Source organism: Danio rerio, chromosome 17 (genome assembly GCF_052040795.2).
Source record: "Danio rerio strain M-AB ecotype USA chromosome 17, GRCz13ab, whole genome shotgun sequence".
NCBI classification, from domain to species: Eukaryota; Metazoa; Chordata; class Actinopteri; order Cypriniformes; family Danionidae; genus Danio; species Danio rerio.
The window spans coordinates 55305920-55325017 of record NC_141037.1 but is presented as its reverse complement, the minus strand read 5'-3'; the positions used below and the strand labels follow the sequence as shown (position 1 = coordinate 55325017).

General features: G+C 34.7%; 3 protein-coding genes and 1 long non-coding RNA gene across 10 annotated transcripts in view; 3 read left to right on the top strand and 1 right to left on the bottom strand.

Annotated features, from left to right (window-relative positions):
- The window catches only part of arel1 (apoptosis resistant E3 ubiquitin protein ligase 1), a 53113-nt gene extending 51464 nt beyond the window's left edge, over positions 1-1649 (bottom strand). For all 5 annotated transcript variants that reach the window (XR_015513866.1, XR_015513867.1, XR_015513865.1 and 2 more), the window contains exon 1: positions 1605-1649. The gene's annotated coding sequence lies outside the window, so the exon portion shown is untranslated. The remainder of the gene's footprint in view (positions 1-1604) is intronic.
- The window catches only part of LOC147840047 (uncharacterized), a 543896-nt gene that overhangs the window by 68514 nt on the left and 456284 nt on the right, over positions 1-19098 (top strand). The gene's annotated exons all lie outside the window — the stretch shown is intronic.
- znf292a (zinc finger protein 292a) overlaps positions 1-19098 on the top strand; it is a 190734-nt gene that overhangs the window by 136025 nt on the left and 35611 nt on the right. The window lies entirely within an intron of this gene.
- fcf1 (FCF1 rRNA-processing protein) overlaps positions 1719-19098 on the top strand; it is a 178250-nt gene continuing 160870 nt past the window's right edge. Inside the window, 8 exon segments of one of the 3 annotated variants that reach the window (NM_001017601.1) lie at positions 1726-1791; positions 1890-1957; positions 4239-4310; positions 6072-6220; positions 7653-7725; positions 8209-8296; positions 14014-14108; positions 15885-16372. In NM_001017601.1, the coding sequence (NP_001017601.1) occupies positions 1789-1791; positions 1890-1957; positions 4239-4310; positions 6072-6220; positions 7653-7725; positions 8209-8296; positions 14014-14108; positions 15885-15933 (597 nt within the window). In that variant the 5' untranslated portion in view covers positions 1726-1788 and the 3' untranslated portion in view covers positions 15934-16372. 3 annotated transcript variants of the gene reach the window in all.

Here is a 19098-nt window from a genome sequence, read left to right as displayed (position 1 = left end):
TGTTTATATTTGCACATTTGGACAATCCTGTTCAATAAAATAGACAACACAAACACAAATTAATTATCATGAGGTACTGTAATGAGCCCAAACCATATTTGTAACTGTAACTAGGCATATTTTAATGCTATATCGTTTATCACGTTAACGTATTGAGGTAAAGTTGATTTTATATTCGCACATTCGATCATTTTAACACTCCCTACATAGTTTACTGTGCTTCAGTTCAAGTATAAAGGTTAGAGGTAAATTTGGTTTTATATTGGGATATTCAGACATTCTCCTTAATAATATAATTTCATTTTCTTTGCAAATTGTAAATAGGGAAATCATATTAGCAGCCAATGACTATCAAAGTACAACATTGTTCACAGTAAATTAGACAGTGTTAATGTTGTTTTCAAGTCAAACTTGTATGCTAATTCCGATCGAATATTTAAAGTAACATGATAAACAATATAGAGACTTCTAAATGAACGAATGTGCGAATATTAAACCAACTTTACCTCTATATAACTGCAAGCATGAGTTAAAAACAACATTAGCATTATTTAACTGACGGAACAATATTGACCTTTGATAGTTATTGACTGCTAATATGATTTTCAAAAATAACACTTGCAATTAATGCAAAGAATACTTTTCTGAAATTATATTATTAAGGAGAAAGTCTGAATGCTCAAATATAAAACAAACTTTATCTGAATCGTTAACATTACTTTGAATACTCGATCTAAAATACTGTGTAGGTAACATTTGCAATAGAGGTAAAGTTGGTTTTATATTCACACATTCGTTCATTTAGAAGTCTATATATTGTTTACTATGTTACTCTGAATATTCGATCGGAATTAGCATGCAAGTGTGACTTGAAAACAACATTAACACTGTTTATTTGACTGTGAACAATGTTGTACTTTGATAGTCATTGGCTGCTAATATGATTTCCCTATTTAAAAATTGCAATGAATACTTATCTGAAATGATATTATTAAGGGGAATGTCTGAAAATCCGATTATAAAACTAACTTTACTTCTATACATTTGCACCATTTAAATAATTGGGTTTTACTTTGAACTAACAATGTTGTACTTTGATAGTCAATGGCTGCTAACATGATTCTCCTATTTAGGATTGACAAATAATACTCTGTTAAATTATATTAAAACTGTGAAGGTGCGAATATAAAACCAACTTCACCCTAATCTTGCTATTAACGAAAGACAGACGGCTGCTAAATAACGACTGCAGCGCTGCCGTAATGTCATTTTTTGGTCTACAAACATGATAGTCCTTTTCTCGATATTTATATAACCAATCTAACACCGCATTGCTTCATGGAAGTAAAGCAAATGCATAAACACAAAAGTCCACGTAGCGGGAGAAAATAGCCAGTGGTGTGCATGTCTTCAACACTCACAGTGTCATAAATAAAACACATGCGACGCAGAATAATCACACAATGTCAAATAAAGACTGAAGCTAACACTCAGCACTGCTGTACCGACAACGAGGCTAAAAGTAAAAAAATCACATAAAAGTGCCGTACGACAAACAACAATTCACGATTAGAGAACAGCTGCAGTATTGTCTACATATTTACCTTGATGGATGTCGGCTGAGGACCGGAAAGACCGCAGGATCTAGCGCAGAAACGATGCAGGAAATGACGCTAAGTTTTGGTAAAATGTGAAATGTGTCGCGTGGCGATGACGTTAGGAGGCTTTTATGTCGCAAAGCGCAACACACGAGGGCTACGGTGATAATCTCGAACAAATTCAGCCGTCATGGTAAAGCGAAGCGTTTATTCCAGTGTTCGTCATGAAGTGATTTGCACAATATTTTCTTCATTCGTTGCTTGAGTGACAGCTTGTGTTTGTGTACTTAGGGGAAACAGAAGAAACAGAAAAAATATGCGACCATGAAAAGAATGATCAGTCTGAAGGACCAGAGGATGTGAGTATTCTCCTTTAACGTTATATTAGTATTGTTTATTAGTAAGCAAAACTCGAGCTAAGGTCGTTTTTAGAGCTTTGTAATATTGACCGTGTTTCAGAAGCTAGAGAACCGAATTGAATGTGTTTACATAATGGTCAAAGGCACTGGGAGTTAAAGTCCCCATGAACCGGAAACTGCGATTGTTATTATTATTGTTTAATTTTTTTATTGGAAATAAACACATCCAAATCCAACAAAATGGCATTCAACTTTAGAAATTATGTATCACACATGGAAGGCTCAACACAAAATGATGTACAATAATCATCCAATCTAAAATAAAATTAAAAGTGGAAAAAAACATAAAGAAATCAATATAAAATCATCTGTGGCGAGTTATATGATACAAATAAATTAATTTAATTTTGTTTTCATTTTAGTCAGGGCATCCGAAAAGATTTTAAGTTCTTTTATGGCTTGTTTTCACTGACTGGTACGGTTCGGGTCGGTACGGGTCACATTTATCAGTCTTGCGTTTCCACTACCAAGGGTACCCTTTTGGTGGGCGTGGTGTATGACTAAGGGTGCTTTCACACCTGTGAATCGATTCAGTTGTTCTGAAACAGAGATTACAATTGTTACATTGTTGCTCTTTGCTCTTGGAGCGGTTCGCTTTCACTCTGCAAAGTTTCTAATCGGACCAAAAGAGCTAAAACAAGTCACGTGCGAGTAAACTCTCCTCACATTGGTCAGAGTGTCAGGGTTTACTTTGCAGCATCCTGATAAGCTGTCAGGAGAGGTGGTGGTTTGGTGGTGATTGACAGCGCGCGCGCGATGTGTCTGAGGAGAGACGCGGTGGGGAGGGGTGAGAAGGGTGCGCGTCGTAGCCTATTTGAGGACCGGGAGGGAGACGTGAGATTACCGGGAGATCATCACTCGTTTGCGGGCATCCGGAGACTCGCGAAACTTCTCACAATACTCATAATTCTCTCTTCATATAGCCGTATGCCTATTACATATCCATAATGCACTGTGATATAACCGCGCTCGGATCGCTTTCTCACTGTAATCGAACTGCTCCAGGGTTCGTTTCAATCGAGCCGAGACCACCTCATTCAAGCGATCTCGGAGCGATTACTTTGGCGCGGAACAGAGCGCGATTGCCCTGTTCACATATGCCAAACGAACCGCGCTAACTGGGCAAACGAGACACGTTCCGAAACAAAAGTGTAGGTGTGAAGCGTCCTAAGAGTTTCAGCCGACATAATTATCGCTGAAATAAATGTCTACAGTAAAGCCGCACGGGTCGCTCTGAAATCATATGAAAATCACTTCTCACAAAACAGATGCTTTATTCACCTAAATACTTGTGTATAAATGTTCATTACTAACTTTTCTATGAACATAATTTGATTGAACTGCAGACCAATGACAGTGCAATATAGCCTACTGTAACGTCTGCAATTAAATAAATAATAATAATATAAAATATTATATTAATTTAAATAAATTATTATTTATTATATTAAATAAATAATAATAATATAAAATAAATAAATGCCACATATATGAGCACATACAGACCCTTACAGTCTCTGATGTTAAAAGTTGCAGAAAAACTACACTCAGCAGACATTTAGTCCTTATTTAGGTTTATAACCAACACGCATCATAGCCCACAGTCAGTGCAAACCTCTCACCTGTGTCTGCAATCTTCATCAGCACATTTAACCTCTGTTAGAGAGTCATTCTGTCATTCTGAGTTCATAATAGTCCTAAAGGCGATGATAAACATGGCAGTTTGTTTGTGATTCAGGTTGCTGAAACAGTTTGCTCATGTGTTATGTTGGGCTTCTCCTTTGTTTAGTCACTCTCGCATTTGTCCTTTTCTTTCTGAAAGGATCCGACGACGGAGACACTTCAATAATCACTCACACGTTATTATCATATATGTCAAATTAAACATGTACACTACATTATATCACAGTACATGCCAGGGAGCACAACAGAAATGTGTCTTTTAAACAGATTCAGTTCTTACAGCTTTCGTGTTAGTAGATTCAGAGATCAAAGACGCATAAAGATTTTGATCTTCAAGAAAAATCTGGCAGAAAGGTTTATAATCCAAAGTAAATAATCCAAAGGTGTAACCCTAAAATAAAGTTTACTAATAAATACTAGTGTAATTACAAAAAAATTACGAGAGTAGATTATCAGCAGTCGTGTCACCAAATCTAATACAGTATCTTGCTCTAAAAATATAATCAAAAGCTTTGTTTGTTTCACTCTTTTTGTATAGAAAAGAAAAAGACAGAGCAAAAACGCAGAAGAAGAAGAAAGAAGATCCCTCGGCCATTAAAGAACAAGAAATGTAAGTTTGAGTCTGAGTTTTCTTTCATCATTGATGCCTCTGGGAGTGCAAAGATCAACATGGAGCGAATGAAATCGCAGCCTGCTTATTTGACAGGCTTGACGTCAGTTCACAATACACTACTGATTTATGTATCTTGCTTTTTTTCCCAGATAGAGACAGGTAAATTTGGTTACGTTTAAAAAGGTTGTCCATGCAATTCCAGAGGTAAACCATATAGCAGTCTTTATCAGAACACTTTTTAATATATACAGGACTTCATAGGTTTATTAATTAAGCTGTCCATAGTGCAATTCGTTTAATAATAATAATACTGACCAGTAAGTTAAGCAATTAATAGATACATACATGTTTATATTAAAAAGTCTATAGTTTTCATGAAAGTATTTTTTTAAATGCATTTCATTTCATACTTTACGTGTTTATTTTTTTGTATTTTATTAATTTATTTTACATTTTTTGATATTTGGATATACTTCAAAAATCATGTCTGCTGCTTGTTCTGACTATTTATTTAAAATAAACTAAAACAATACGATTTTAGAGTTTTTTTATAAGGGTGGACAACTTAATTGTTTTATGTTCAGTCCACTTTCATTTGTAAAAACTAATAAGTTAACTTGATTTCTTCACGTTGTCCTAACAAAAATCGATAATGTGGAATACAGCATTTTTACAGTGTAGTTTTAAAATGTTTCTTCTCATTAAAATCCTTTAATTTAATTTAATCTTGTAAAAACTAGGACAATTGAAATCCCTTTAATAAAATTATATGGCATTTTAGGGTTCAATGCTAAGGATTTTTTCTACTGATCCGATCGGGCCAGTGGTTTAGATTTTTAACTTGCCCTGCCAAAATTTTTACTGGCCCCACCACCAAAAAAAAAAAAATTGTTAGCACATATTTTAAATAATGTGTCAAAAATAATGTAATGTCAGTGAATCTAAAATTTCAATGCCTAAAAAAATGTTATTAAATGTTTAAAGAGAAAAAATCAAAGTGTTATGCACACAAACAGAGCAGTATGGAAAATATGGAGGTATTTTAGTGCAGTTAGAAATTATTTAACTAAAGGTGGCTGACTTGTCAAACTGATGGCAAATTGTGCAAAACATCACTTCATTTTTTGTAGTGTTGTTCCCACGTAAATGTCTGCTTCCAAGACATTAGAAACAGACATTTTCATTTAGCCTTATAATTTGTTGCCGTTTCTTTGCTGTACTGATTATCACCAGGTCATAAAAAAATAGCATGCTCAAGGAAAAAATAGCATGCTCAAAACATCAAATCACATAAGAGGAACCAAAAAGCAATATAGTGTCTACGACATCACTGAGAAGGTAGCATTTAAAGACTTAAAAGCACAAACTTAAAATGCACGCAAGTGACAAATAGTCGCAGGCAAAATAAACTTTAGTGGCAAGGCAGCACTGTCCCAATCGGGCCAGTAATGATCCTGTCTACTGTCCCAAGCGTCTCTCACGCTGGCCCTAGACCACTGGGCAATCCTTATTGTTGAGCCCTGCATTTGAGTAGCAAGTATGTGAAAATTAAATGGACTACTTCATTATTATTTGATACTAACTTTATCTCAATATTTGCATTGCAGCACATTTGAATTTGTATATTTATTTATTTGTTCCTGACGCTGGCTTCTCTGTGAGAACATTGGACAACTTAAAAATACTATTTATAATACAAAAGAATAAGGTGTTTTTATATGTGTTTTATATGTATTACTCTGCTTATCTCTCTTTTAGAGCAAAGTACCCCTCTTGTCTCTTCTTTCAATACAACACCCAGCTTGGACCTCCGTATTACATCCTGGTTGATACCAACTTCATCAACTTCTCTATTAAGGCCAAATTAGATGTTGTCCAGTCGATGATGGACTGCCTCTATGCTAAATGTAAGTCCCCATGGTGTTTTCTCTGAATGGTTTGAATTGATGTATTTTGGATTAATGGATTACTATTGACATTATTCTGTGATGCGGACGTGCGCTCGTTTTTGTGATTGTTTTTGAATGTCAGATTCAGTCACCTATGGAAGAAAAGACTAGGAGTAATAAGTGGAAGAAAATGGTCAAACCGCTTTCTCTACAAAGAAGTTGTTGTAAAAAAATAAATGATTGAAGAAGAGGAGAGAACCCAGTCCAGGAGACTTGAACAAACAGAAGAATTCCTTTATTGAGACGTGTTGGTTAATCTGCAGTCATACAGTGTCTTTAGGATGTCCATGTGTCTGCAGAGCCTACTAGAGGTCCGCAGTCTGCAAGTTCAATCACAAGTCTGATTTGAGACAAAGATTTCATGTCTTTATTGTGTTCTTAGGAGGAGGGGAGATGGCTAAACAAAGCATTCAAATGAAGTGTAGTTGTCGGCAGGGTTTACTGGGTTAGAAACCGGCCCAGCTACTGACCACACAAGTTAATCAACGAAGGGTTTCTGTTGCATAGAAGCAACGCCCGAAAAACCTGCCCGTAGCATCTGCATCCCTTTGGCTTAGCCAGTAGTCAGAAAGACAAAAGGGTAAATATGCCTCAAAGCTGGGATGTTCATGAAATGGTATAATTAAAAACCAAAGAATAGAACTTTTCAGTAATATGTAGATTATTGTTCATTTGAAATTAGTTTATATACATTGATATTTACACAATGACTATACATAAAAAGTAGAATAATAAAATAAGAAAATATCAGTTTGCTACACCGAGCAGCATAAGAACGTCTAAAAAATAATGGTAGTGAATGAGACTGGAAGTCTTGAGCCAAAAAGAGTGCGACGGCTGCGCCTGCTCGTACGTCAAGCATGAGGTCAATAGAGATTTTCCTCTCTATTGATAAAGTGAGCTGGAACCCAAAAGCAAATGTTTTCCACAGCTTACGCAGTAGACATGAATGAGGCAAATTATGTGTGTTCATAGGTCATGCACAGCAAGAATAAGGCGTTATTAGCATATTTTCACCTATTTGATGTCATGATGTCATGAATACTTAATTCTTTCTTTGGTTGGGGGAACGCTGTGATTGTGCCATCAATCTGGCAACCTCCATGAAGGGACTGGGTGAAAAAACTCTTTAGGAGTTTGAAATTGGACTGCAATACAGACCTAGATACTAAATCCTACTTACTGCACCTTTAATACATTTTAGCATCATTCATTTGTTTGTTTATATAATTATAGTTATATTTATTTGAATGGTAATTGTATGAAAATGGTAACTGTGTATGAAAACTATATAAATAAACATTCTTTGACTTGCTTTATCCTATCTCTTTTTAAGTCAATATGTCTGCATGATCTATGATGTGTAGTAATTTGTGTTGTGTTGTTTCAGGTGTTCCTTGCATAACAGACTGTGTGATGGCTGAGCTGGAGAAATTAGGCATGAAGTATCGAGTGGCTTTGCGGTAAAACACACTCCCACGACATTTTAAACCAGTTCTTTTTTTGTTAGCTTTGGATTACTGGGGTTAGTAATGGTATTAATGTACATTTAGTCTTTTTTTACAAAGTAAATGATTGGAAAGAAATGAAGAGATTAACATTAAAATAAAAAGAGTGTAAAGTAATACATTTGAACATTATGCAAGTCCATTATTCTTCAAAATATACACACTCTCTATTGAGCGCATCCACTTACCAGCCTGTCTATTAAAAACTATTTTGTTGTCATTTTATTTAATTTAGAATCATGTGAATTCTCCTTAAACATAGGTAAAATAGCCTCTAGCATGTTTAGACTCGTATCATTCTCATTTTGAAACCTTTTTCTTTTTAAGGCTGGTTTAGGGATTATGTTTGAACAGCTCATTTTTTTTTTTTTTTGGATTAAGAATGTTATTATATTGTTATGCCATTTAAATATATGACTTTGTAAATATTTTGTACAGGATTGCCAAAGATCCTCGATTCGATCGATTGCCTTGTTCACACAAAGGAACATATGCGGATGACTGCTTGGTGCAGAGAGTAACACAGGTACGGGAACTTTGATTGAGATATATACATGTAGATACATTGTGTGTGTGTGTGTGTGTGTGTGTGTGTGTGTGTGTGTGTGTGTGTGTGTGTGTGTATATACTGTGTATGTGTATATATATATATAAATACTGTGTATGTGTGTGTGTATATGTATGTATATGTATATATATATATATATATATATATATATATATATATATATATATATATATACTGTGTATGTGTGTGTGTGTATATATATATATATATATATATATATATATATATATATATATATATATATATATAAATTTATATATATATATATATATATATATATATATATATATATATATATATATATATATATATATATATATATATATATAATTTATATATATATATAATTTATATATATATATATATATATATGGGTCAGTGACAAAACAGGTTTGGCAAGATGGGAAATTTAAAAATCTTTTACAAAGTTGATTTAAAAGCATCCGTCAGATATTTTAAAATGTACAGATTGTATTCATATTGATTTTATGTAATTAAAAATAACATTTACACCATTTTTTACAAACATTAAGACTGAATGCAACTGAAAATGTCAAATGGTGTAACTGCCAAAAATTGTGAAATATTAAATAATTTACTTCTCCTAGATGATATGCAAGTGTACACACTGAAATAAATACTTCATTTTAAAATACCACAATAACATTTATTTTATTCGCATTATCTCTAAATGTAAATTTTAATGAGTTTTTGCAATATTCGGCTGGACACATGCTAAAAACACATCTGATTTCTAAATAATCTTTGACAAATTATGTAAAAAATGTTAAAAACTATTTTATTACACTAAACTGGGTGTTTTAATTTTCATTTCACATTATTTCCATGTACATAATTATATTTATATATAAAATACTGGTTACACCGATTGACAAAAACCAGTTACACCACCTGACAGTGTTGCTTCTACAGCCAAAGATTTTGAAATTGACAATTAAAATCAATTCAAATTAAGAATGATAGTCAACAATTTCAGCTGAAGGGATTTTAATTTGTTTTAAATGTTAACCAAAATGTCTGGCAACAAGAAATCATCATGGCGCATGAACGGTGTATCCATGTCTCATATTGTAATGACAGTTGAGGAACAATATCTGAGGGGGGTGGGATTGTCATTGACAAATGTGTTTAGAACAATGAAACCAAGTTGCTGAACTTTAATACACCAAGTAATAACATCCTTTACATTAAATGTGTGGCCCTCATCAATAGAATATTAACAAACTAAAGAAACATGTTTAACATTTAACACCTTTTCCATCACTGTTTCTTTTCAGTTGGTTTAAGTAAAATAAAAATAAGTAGATGATATTAGAAAAAAATCCACTATTTTACTTCTAAGCTATTTAGAAACAATTTGCCAAACACTGTACGTAAATCACTAGTACGTAAGAACTGCTGCTTACTCGTTGTTGCCTTGGTGCTGGGATTAAAGGCCAATTTTTGCAAGCATACACGACTGACTGACAACAAATCATTTCATGAGTGTATCCACAACTTATCCACAAACTATTTATTTTATACAGTTAACGTCAGAATTATGCAGAATTATTATTAGTCCCCCTGAGCTATTAGCTCCCCTGTTATTTTTTCCCCAATTTCGGTTTAAGAGAGAAGATTTCTTTCAACACATTTTCAACACATTATTTCAACAAATAATAGTTTTAATAACTAGTTTCTAATAACTGATTTATTTTCTCTTTGCCATGATGACAGTTAATAATATTAGACTAGATATTCTTCAAGACACTTCTATACAGCTTAAAGTAACATTTATAGGGTTAATTAGGTTAACTAGGCAGGTTAGAGTAATTAGATAAGTTATTGTATATCCATGGTTTGTTCTGTAGACTATCGGGGGGAAAAAGCTTAAAAGGGGCTAATAATTTTTACCTTAAAATGGCTTTTAAAAATTGCTTTTATTCTAGCCAAAATAAAACAAATAAGACTTTCTCCAGAAGAAAAAAATATTATCAGACATGCTGTAAAAAAAAAACTAAACAAACTGATTTCAACTGTAAATAAATTCATTTGTTTAGCAACTTCTGACTTGTTCTTCACAACTTTTCATCATTAAAGTTCCTCCGAGTCACCTCCAGTTGTTAATAATAATAGTACAACAGCGAGCGCATCAAGTATGAAAACCTCCAAAACTTAAGGCTGTGTGCACTCAGTCTATAGAGGCTTGTCAACCTTGTTTCATTTCCCATGTTAATTTTTTATTTTATTTAAAAAAGAAATTCCCAATTGCTTTTTTAACAGAGAGAATATTATTGTCAACACATTTCTAAACAAAATAGTTTAAATGACTAAATTCTAATAACTGATTTCTTCCGTAGTCTTTGCCATGATGACAGCACATAATATTTGACTAGATAATTTGTAAGACATTAGTATTCAGCCTAAAGTGACATTCAAAAATGTAATTAGGTTAATTAGGCAAGTAAGATCTATTGGCCAAGTCATTGAGTAACTGTAGTTTGTTCTGTATTTAAGAAGGCTAACAATATTGACCTTAAAAACTGTTTAAACAATTTAAAAACTGCTTTTATTCTATCCAAACTAAAAGAAATAAGACTTTCTCAAGAAGAAAAAAAAATGCATACAACATTTCAAAGGAGGGTGATGCATTGGCTAATGTGGTTAACACAGTTGTCTCACAGCAAGAAGGTTGCTGGTTTGAGTCCCAGATGGACCAGGATGGCTTACTGTGTGGAGCTGACATGGGTTTCCTCTGGGAGCTCCAGTTTCCCCCACAGTCTAAAGACTTGCAGTATAGGTGAATTAGAAAGACTAAATTGACTGTAGTGTATGAATGTGTGTGTGAATGAGAGAGTGTGTACATTATATTGTGTGAATATAAACATGGATTAACATAAAAAAAAACATTCATGTTGTGCAGTAAAAAAACTTTATCCTAGGTTTACAGAGCTTTAATAGTAAGGTTGTGGATTAAGCACCTATTTCTCAAACAAAAATAAATAAATAATCTACACTATGAACACAAATAGTTCCAAATAGTAGTCTAATTTATGTCGCATTTTTGATCAGCATCATGAACTAATGATATTTGACTAAATTGACCCCCAACAGAAAGACTCCTGCTATATGAGTCAAATGGTGTAACCAGTTACACCCCTTGACATTTCAACTTAAAATGAAATTTGACAGGCATTATCAATAACATCTATGTAAGCACATGGGCTTGGTGGGGATATTTCAAATTTAATTTTTAAATTTAATACTTATTTTTATAATATTGAACAATTATCAGTGCATTTCTGGGGTCTTACCATTTGACATGCATATCTAAGAATAGCTGACCATACCTTAAAAAGGTCAAAGTATCTCACATTTTAAAAAGAGTTACTAAGCTTTGCATGAAGCAATTGGTCTTTTCAAGAGTTCTTCTCTGTGATCCAATTTCCTGTCTAACTCTCTTGTGCACAATATTAACAAAATGGCTCAATAAATGGTGGTTACACCATCTTGACATTTCAGAAATTTGAGGTGACAGACAAAATTCCCCAAATGAATTATAATATTTAAAACAATTGTGCTATATTTACCTTTATTTACTATTAAATATGTCTAATGTAAAATTATGCCAGACTAGCCGATACAATGTTTCATTGAGGCTTTTACATTTTTTAAACAAGGTAAACTATTTGGTACCAATTTTTTTTGGTTACACCACATTGACATTCTTGCAATAATCCCCTAAAAATTTTTTAAAATGGATTAAAACCAAAAAATTAAACTTGGTCCTCAAAATAGAGAATGTATGCAAGTAATTTGCTTATTTATTTTGAAACTGTAACCTACTTGAATTTATTTAAAAGACATGGACACAAAAAAATGAGCGTCACGTCATTGACCCATATATATATATATATATATATATATATATATAATTTTATATATATATATATATATATATATATATATATATATATATATATATATATATATATATATATATATATATATATATATATACTGTATATAGCAACAAATAATTACTTCTAGTTGATCATTTGGAAAAGTGACAGAACAAACAGAACAAACCAATCATCACAAATACTGTAGAAGACCTATTGGAACCCGCATGGTCCCAAGATTCTCATAGAAATCAGTCATGTTTGGTGAAGAAAAAACATGATTTGGGATTACATTCAGTATGAGGGTGTGCGAGGGATCTGCAGAGTGTATGGCAACATCAACAACCTGAGGTATCAAGACATTTGTGCTGCCCATTACATTATAAACCACAGGAGAGGGACAATTCTCCAGCAGGATAGCGCTCCTTCTCATACCTCAGCCTCCACATCAAAACTCCTGAAAGCAAAGGAGGTCAAGGTGCTCCAGGATTGGCCAGCCCAGTCACCAGACATGAACAATATTGAGCATGTCTGGGGTAAGATGGAGGAGGCATTAAATATGAATTCAAAGAATCTTGATGAACTCTGGGAGTCCTGCAAGAACGCTTTCTTTGCCATTCCAGATGACTTTATTAATAAGTTATATGAGTCATTGCAGAGATGTATGTGTAATGTGAAGGATGCTGACAACGGAGTTGAGAATCCAAATGCAGGTTTATTATGAGAATGGTCAGGCAAGCCATGGTCAAAACAGGGGCAAACAGATGCATGCAGCGAATCCAGAGTCGTGGTCAATAAACAGGCGAATGGTCAGTACAGACAGCAGGTAACGTAAACAAACAGAACAAAGCAAGGGTCAAACACGGCAAGGCAAAAGAAATGCCTTGTAAAATGAGGTCAATAACAAGACTGGTGTGTTTCTGTGTTGCTTTTAAAGTCCTGTTCTGTTCTGAACAGCTTCAGCTGTGTGTGTTAGCAATCAGCGGAAAATTGATACAGGTGTGAGTGTGTGGTGGTGCATGACAGGATTTGTAGTCCTGAGAGAACGTGAACAATTCCCAGCATTCTACAAGGCTGGATCACTGGTGGTTGTGACAGTATGGATGCAGTCCTCCAAGCTCATGGAAGTCAGACACAATATTCATTATTTTTCTACTGCATCAGGACTTTATATTCTATACTGCACATTATTTCTGTTAAGTGACGAGACTTTTGAATAAGCAAAGTCAGACCTTACTGTCCTAATTAAATCATTAAAAATCAAGGCATGATCATATTTTATTTTGGTCAAGCGTAATCTAGAGGCCTTTGCCTTTCATATAAGCCACTTCTGAGACCAAATGAACAACTAGAAGTCAAGTTATTATTTAATGTGTTGTGTATGAATTCACTTCTTTTTGCATCTCAGACAGTAATTTATTTTTCTTCTGAAAATTAAAATTTACGCTAAAGGTATGTGTTTTGTGAAACATTCCAGAGTAATATTGATGTTGTCTTTTGGATCTATAAATGTAGACAGTTTTTGAGCAGTCATGAACCTATTAGTTGACTTGTAATTTACAAACATGGATGGATAGTGTGCAATTTAATTAATTAGTACTTTTGTTGTTGTTGTTTTATGTGGGTGTAGTTCCTGTCAAGTTTTCAGTTTTAAAAATTTCACAAACATAAATCAAATAATTTAGGTAAAATTCATCATTTGAACTCTTGGAAGAGGACAACTCTAACTTTAAAACTGATGAGCATTTCCTATCTATCCATTTGCTCCACTAGCACAAGTGTTATATTGTGGCCACGGTGGACAGAGACCTGAAAAGGAGGATTCGGAAGATCCCAGGAGTCCCCATCATGTACATCTCCAACCACAGGTACTCTCCATCTCTCGGCTTGATTTTTTAAAAATAGATTTAACTAGATATTACCTGTCCCTTCACTTAGAGGTAGTTCACTTAAGGATCAAAATGTGCTGTACTCGTACTTGTTTTCGAGACCACCCAAGGTCACTTTTTCGTTGAGTGTATATATATATATATATATATATATATATATATATATATATATATATATATATATATATATATATATATTAAGGGTGTCACGATCCTCCAAATCCTCGATTCCATTACATTTTCGATTCTAAAGGTTCGATTCGATTTTCGATTATGAATAATTAATTAATTAATGACTAATTCATTATTTGTAGCCTACCGTTTAAACTACCTGACCTGCATGGTCTTTGTTTTACCCTTAAACAAATCATACAGTAAATGAATAAAGACAAGTTACACACATAACTTGTCAATCACCTGTCAATCACTTTTTCTGCGGGACTCGTGAATAGGCAGTGATCTGTGTCGTTATAATGGCGTCGGTAAAAAAGACGCACAACCAACAGGAACCAGCCAACAGTATCTGAGGTGTTCGCTAAAATGACTAAGTACAAGTGAGTGAAAGATTGAAGCAGTCCTCTGACTGCCTGGACCTCCTGTCTTGAGCGCATGGTTGTCTGTGCGTCTGTGTGTTCACGTGATGTGCGTTTTCAGAGGTAACGTTAGAGAGGAAGGAGGGCTGCTCAGAAATGCTACACGCCACTGTGGATGTCAAATTGTTGTCGTTCTAAAATGCCATTTAAAAACAAAGACAGTGTAAACAGAGCCTGAGTGTGTACTTTTCGCAAGCGGATTTGCAACAGGGGCGGGTGGAGGATCGCGATGCTGGTGTTGTCTATCGGACGAACCGTACGTAATACGTATATAGCATAGCTTGCGAAACTGTGTTTTTTTTGTCGACAACACGAACGTTGTCAACATAACTTACTGGAAATCCAAAATGCTTACACACCGGCGACTTCATTGAAAGAGGAGAGGGTTAAAGCTCTGTCGACGGGTCTCCTGCGTCTGCAGTTTAACAAGCACTTCAACAAGCCTGTTTTTTTCCGGCTTGACAAGCCAAGCTGACGTGACATGGGGGCGTGGCAACATCGACGATTCTATTTTTTGATTCGATAATCGAAATTAAGCATAAATTTCGATCGATTTCGATTAAAGATCGAAATCGTGACACCCCTAATATATATATATATATATATATATATATATATATATATATATATGAAAGATTTTTAATTGAATCTGCTTAAGAGAGTATACACATATTAAATATTAATAACCCCAAATTCACCACATGACAACTCTAAACTGAGTGTGCTTCACACAGGTGAGTGGGCTTGACAAACCACCTGTAGAAAATACACACTATTTTCTATCAGTTTTGCACATTTGATACATTCTTACCATTAGCACCAAACAACACTGCATTTATAAAGTGTGCTTCACACAGGTGAGTGGGCTTGACAAACCACCTGTAGAAACACTCCTCACTCTCTCTATGAAAACCACTCACCCTTACTCTAGCACACAGTTCTCTGAGGACTAACGGTTCCTTTCTGTTATCAGTACTTGTTGCGTGTATTGCCTCTTCATGTTGAATCACTGAATGCCTCCTCAATTGTAAGTCCCTTTAGACAAAAGCGTCTGCTAAATTGACTAAACGTAATTATTCAGTTGCATTTCGATGTATTTATTGATTAAGAGTATTTGTATCATGTTTATGAGGAAAACTTATCTAGCTTATTTATTTTACAGGTATAACATTGAGAGAATGCCGGACGATTATGGAGCACCTCGGTTTTAGCACATAGATTGTTTTGTTTTTTTTTGGTAATAAAAAGATTTACCTGTGAAATGTATTCAGTGCTCCACAATAAAGACTTTGGCAGGCCGGATGCTTGGCGGCACATATCTTTAATTGATATTAAAATGTGTGAGAAGAATCGAGAAAACCAATAACAGAGTTGAACCCAAAGGCACACCATGTGGATGATATTGTGGCAAAGAATTCAGGTCATCGACTTGTTTATAATGTACTTGTTTGAACCATTTGGTTGCCTGCCAGCTATATTGTTATCAGACAAAAGAGATTTGCTTTGTGCTACTTCAAGCTTGAGACACAGCAAACTGACATTAAAGAACTCGCATCGATCAAAACCAGCTGTGTCTGGACCAAAAAGCTGTGTGTGAACACAAATGTAGGACAGTCAACTGAAAATAAAATGTACATGTTGCACCTGCAATGGCTGATTTATGCCTCAAGTGCATGCGTATGGTCTGACGAGTTTCTTCGCTGGTGTTTTGTTTTTTCTGAATGCTACCTTAACGTACAAGTTACTATAACTCGCTCATTCAGAGGTGGGAACCGGCGGTTGTGCAACAACTATAATCATAAGGTAAACACAACACAAAAGTTTCCATCTGGAGCTTCTTCACAGGACTTGACACCTGAGCTGCGTCCCAAATCGCATACTTATGCACTATTCTACGCCATTTTGTAGTATAAATAGTGTATGTAGTGTGTTCACACTGAAAACTCAAACTATTAAGTGCACTTTAATTACCCGGATGATGCACTCATTCAGCCGCTAAAATGAAGTGTGTTATGATGGACACTTCACGCTCTCAACGACTGCAGGTTTGCTTACGTAGCGGAAGGGGCGGAGCTATCGGACGCACATGTTGGATAACTTTATTTATTTTGGATGGTGAAAGCAAAATTCTCCTACGAGAGTGATTATAGCACCTCCCGATGGTGAATGTGGTTATACTCACGGCAGGTATTATTTGATAATTCGGTCGTTTATTTCACTGATTTGGCGACCGTCAAACGTCCTCAGGGAAACGGTTTGAATTTCCGCTTAGTAAAAAAACATTAATGTGCCATTTGGGACGACACTACATACATATACTATCCTGTTGAGTGCGTAAGTACATAGTGCATAGTGTATAGTGTGCCATTTGGGACGCAGCTATATAAACACTCACAATCGGGATTGCAGCCTATCATCACCGTTACCGAGCCGATCAATCACAGAGCTTGCGCTACAGGTTATTGTGACATGCATTTTCTGAAAGGTGCACGTCAGCTACGGCAATGGCTATGCGACCACAAGAAGACTGCACCTGGACCATACACTTGGGCTTGACACAGTAGAATAAATCAGCCTTTAGGTGCACTAAACATTGTGTGTTAATTAATCGCAAATAAATGACCATTGCTACGAGAACTGAGCATGGGGTCAAGTGAGTGAAGCCTAGTTAGGACTTATGAAGATCAAGGTTATTGTATAGATGGGAACATAAATATTGAACATGTCCTTTTTTACGGCTTGAATTTTATTTCTCTGAAAGCATTAGAGAGTTTTGGATCATTGTCTTGCTGAAAATGTCCACCCTGGGTTTATCTTCATCATCCTGCTTATGTAGATGTTGGACCGAACAGCTGATATTTATTTACACTAATGAAGGGCAGAAGGTGGCTGAAGATCTACTGAGAGATTTCAGTTGCTGTCTGGGCTTTCACTGCCTTTCTACACTTCCCTTTCTTTATGTGTTCAATACTTTCCCTGCATCATTTCATAATATTACACAGAACTCATTTGTAAGCTGTTTAGTTTTGTTCGCATATATGGATTTCTTTGGTTATTACCAACATCCAGTGAACATTTCAAGTCAACAGCACTTTTAGAAATAGGAAAAAAAATAATGGTGACGTGTTTAATACTTATTTTCCCCACTGTATAAAATCATGATCAGTGATGTTTTTTTTTTTTTTGGTCATACTTAGTTTTTTTTCACATTTTATGACTAAGAAATAGCTGCAAGTCATCACATGCTGTATGTAGTATTATAACTAATAGAAGAGCTCTTATAAAAGCTAATAAGGTCTTTTATGGAACTCGGTTATAAAATAAATCGGTCATGCATTCTTGGTTTTAAATTTAATAGTGTTTAATTCAGAACTTTGTAAACACTGGCAGTGTTTCAGAAGTGTTCAAGTGAATACTGCAGATATGATCTTGAGATTAGTAGACTGTAGAAATTAGTACAGGGGGGCTATTTATATGGATACATCTTAATAAAATGGGAATGGTTGGTGATATTAACGTCCTGTTTATGATGCATTAGTATGAATGAGGGGGCAAACTTTTCAAGATGGGTGGTGACCATGGTGGCCATTTAAAAGACGGCCATCTTGGATCCAACTTTTGTTTTTTCAATCGGAAGAGGGTCATGTGACATCAAACTTATTGGGAATTTTACAAACAATGGTGTGCTTGGTTTTAACATAACTTTATTCTTTCATGAGGTGTTTACAAGTTTCTGACTACTTATAAAATGTGTTGCTGCGCATTGTGTTGCTGCCCATTAAGCCACCGTATCGCCGCATCAAAAATCATTTCCAGGATATTTAAACTTTCCTTAAGTTTTCTAGTAATTAACACGTTAGAAATGTAGAATTAATTTAATGCACAGCCAGTTAATTTAACTCACTGTACTTGCACAATTTACATAATCATTTGGCAAATGACATGCAGCAAATATATCTAATTAACATAAGCATGCACATAGTGCATGAACACAAATATTAAAATGCTATGTTTTCTTATGTCTTTTAAATATCCATTCAGTCTGACAGACTTAATTTTGAAGTCTTTTAACAGCACTTTCATTAATCCCCACCAGTGAAAAATCAAGAGGTTTTAGTAAAAACTGAAAATATTCATTTGAACCTTGATTTGTTTTTTTTGTTTTTTTCAACAAAGGACGTGGTTGTATGTTTCCAGCTTATTTTCCCACAATATTTGTGTTCAACAAAAGAAAGAAACACATAAAGGTTTCTGACACAGGTCTCAAACTCAATTCCTGTAGGGCCGCCGCTCTGCACAGTTTTGCTCCAACCCTATTTAAACACACCTGATCCAAATAATCAAGGTGTTTGAGAGTAGTCTTGACCACCTTGATA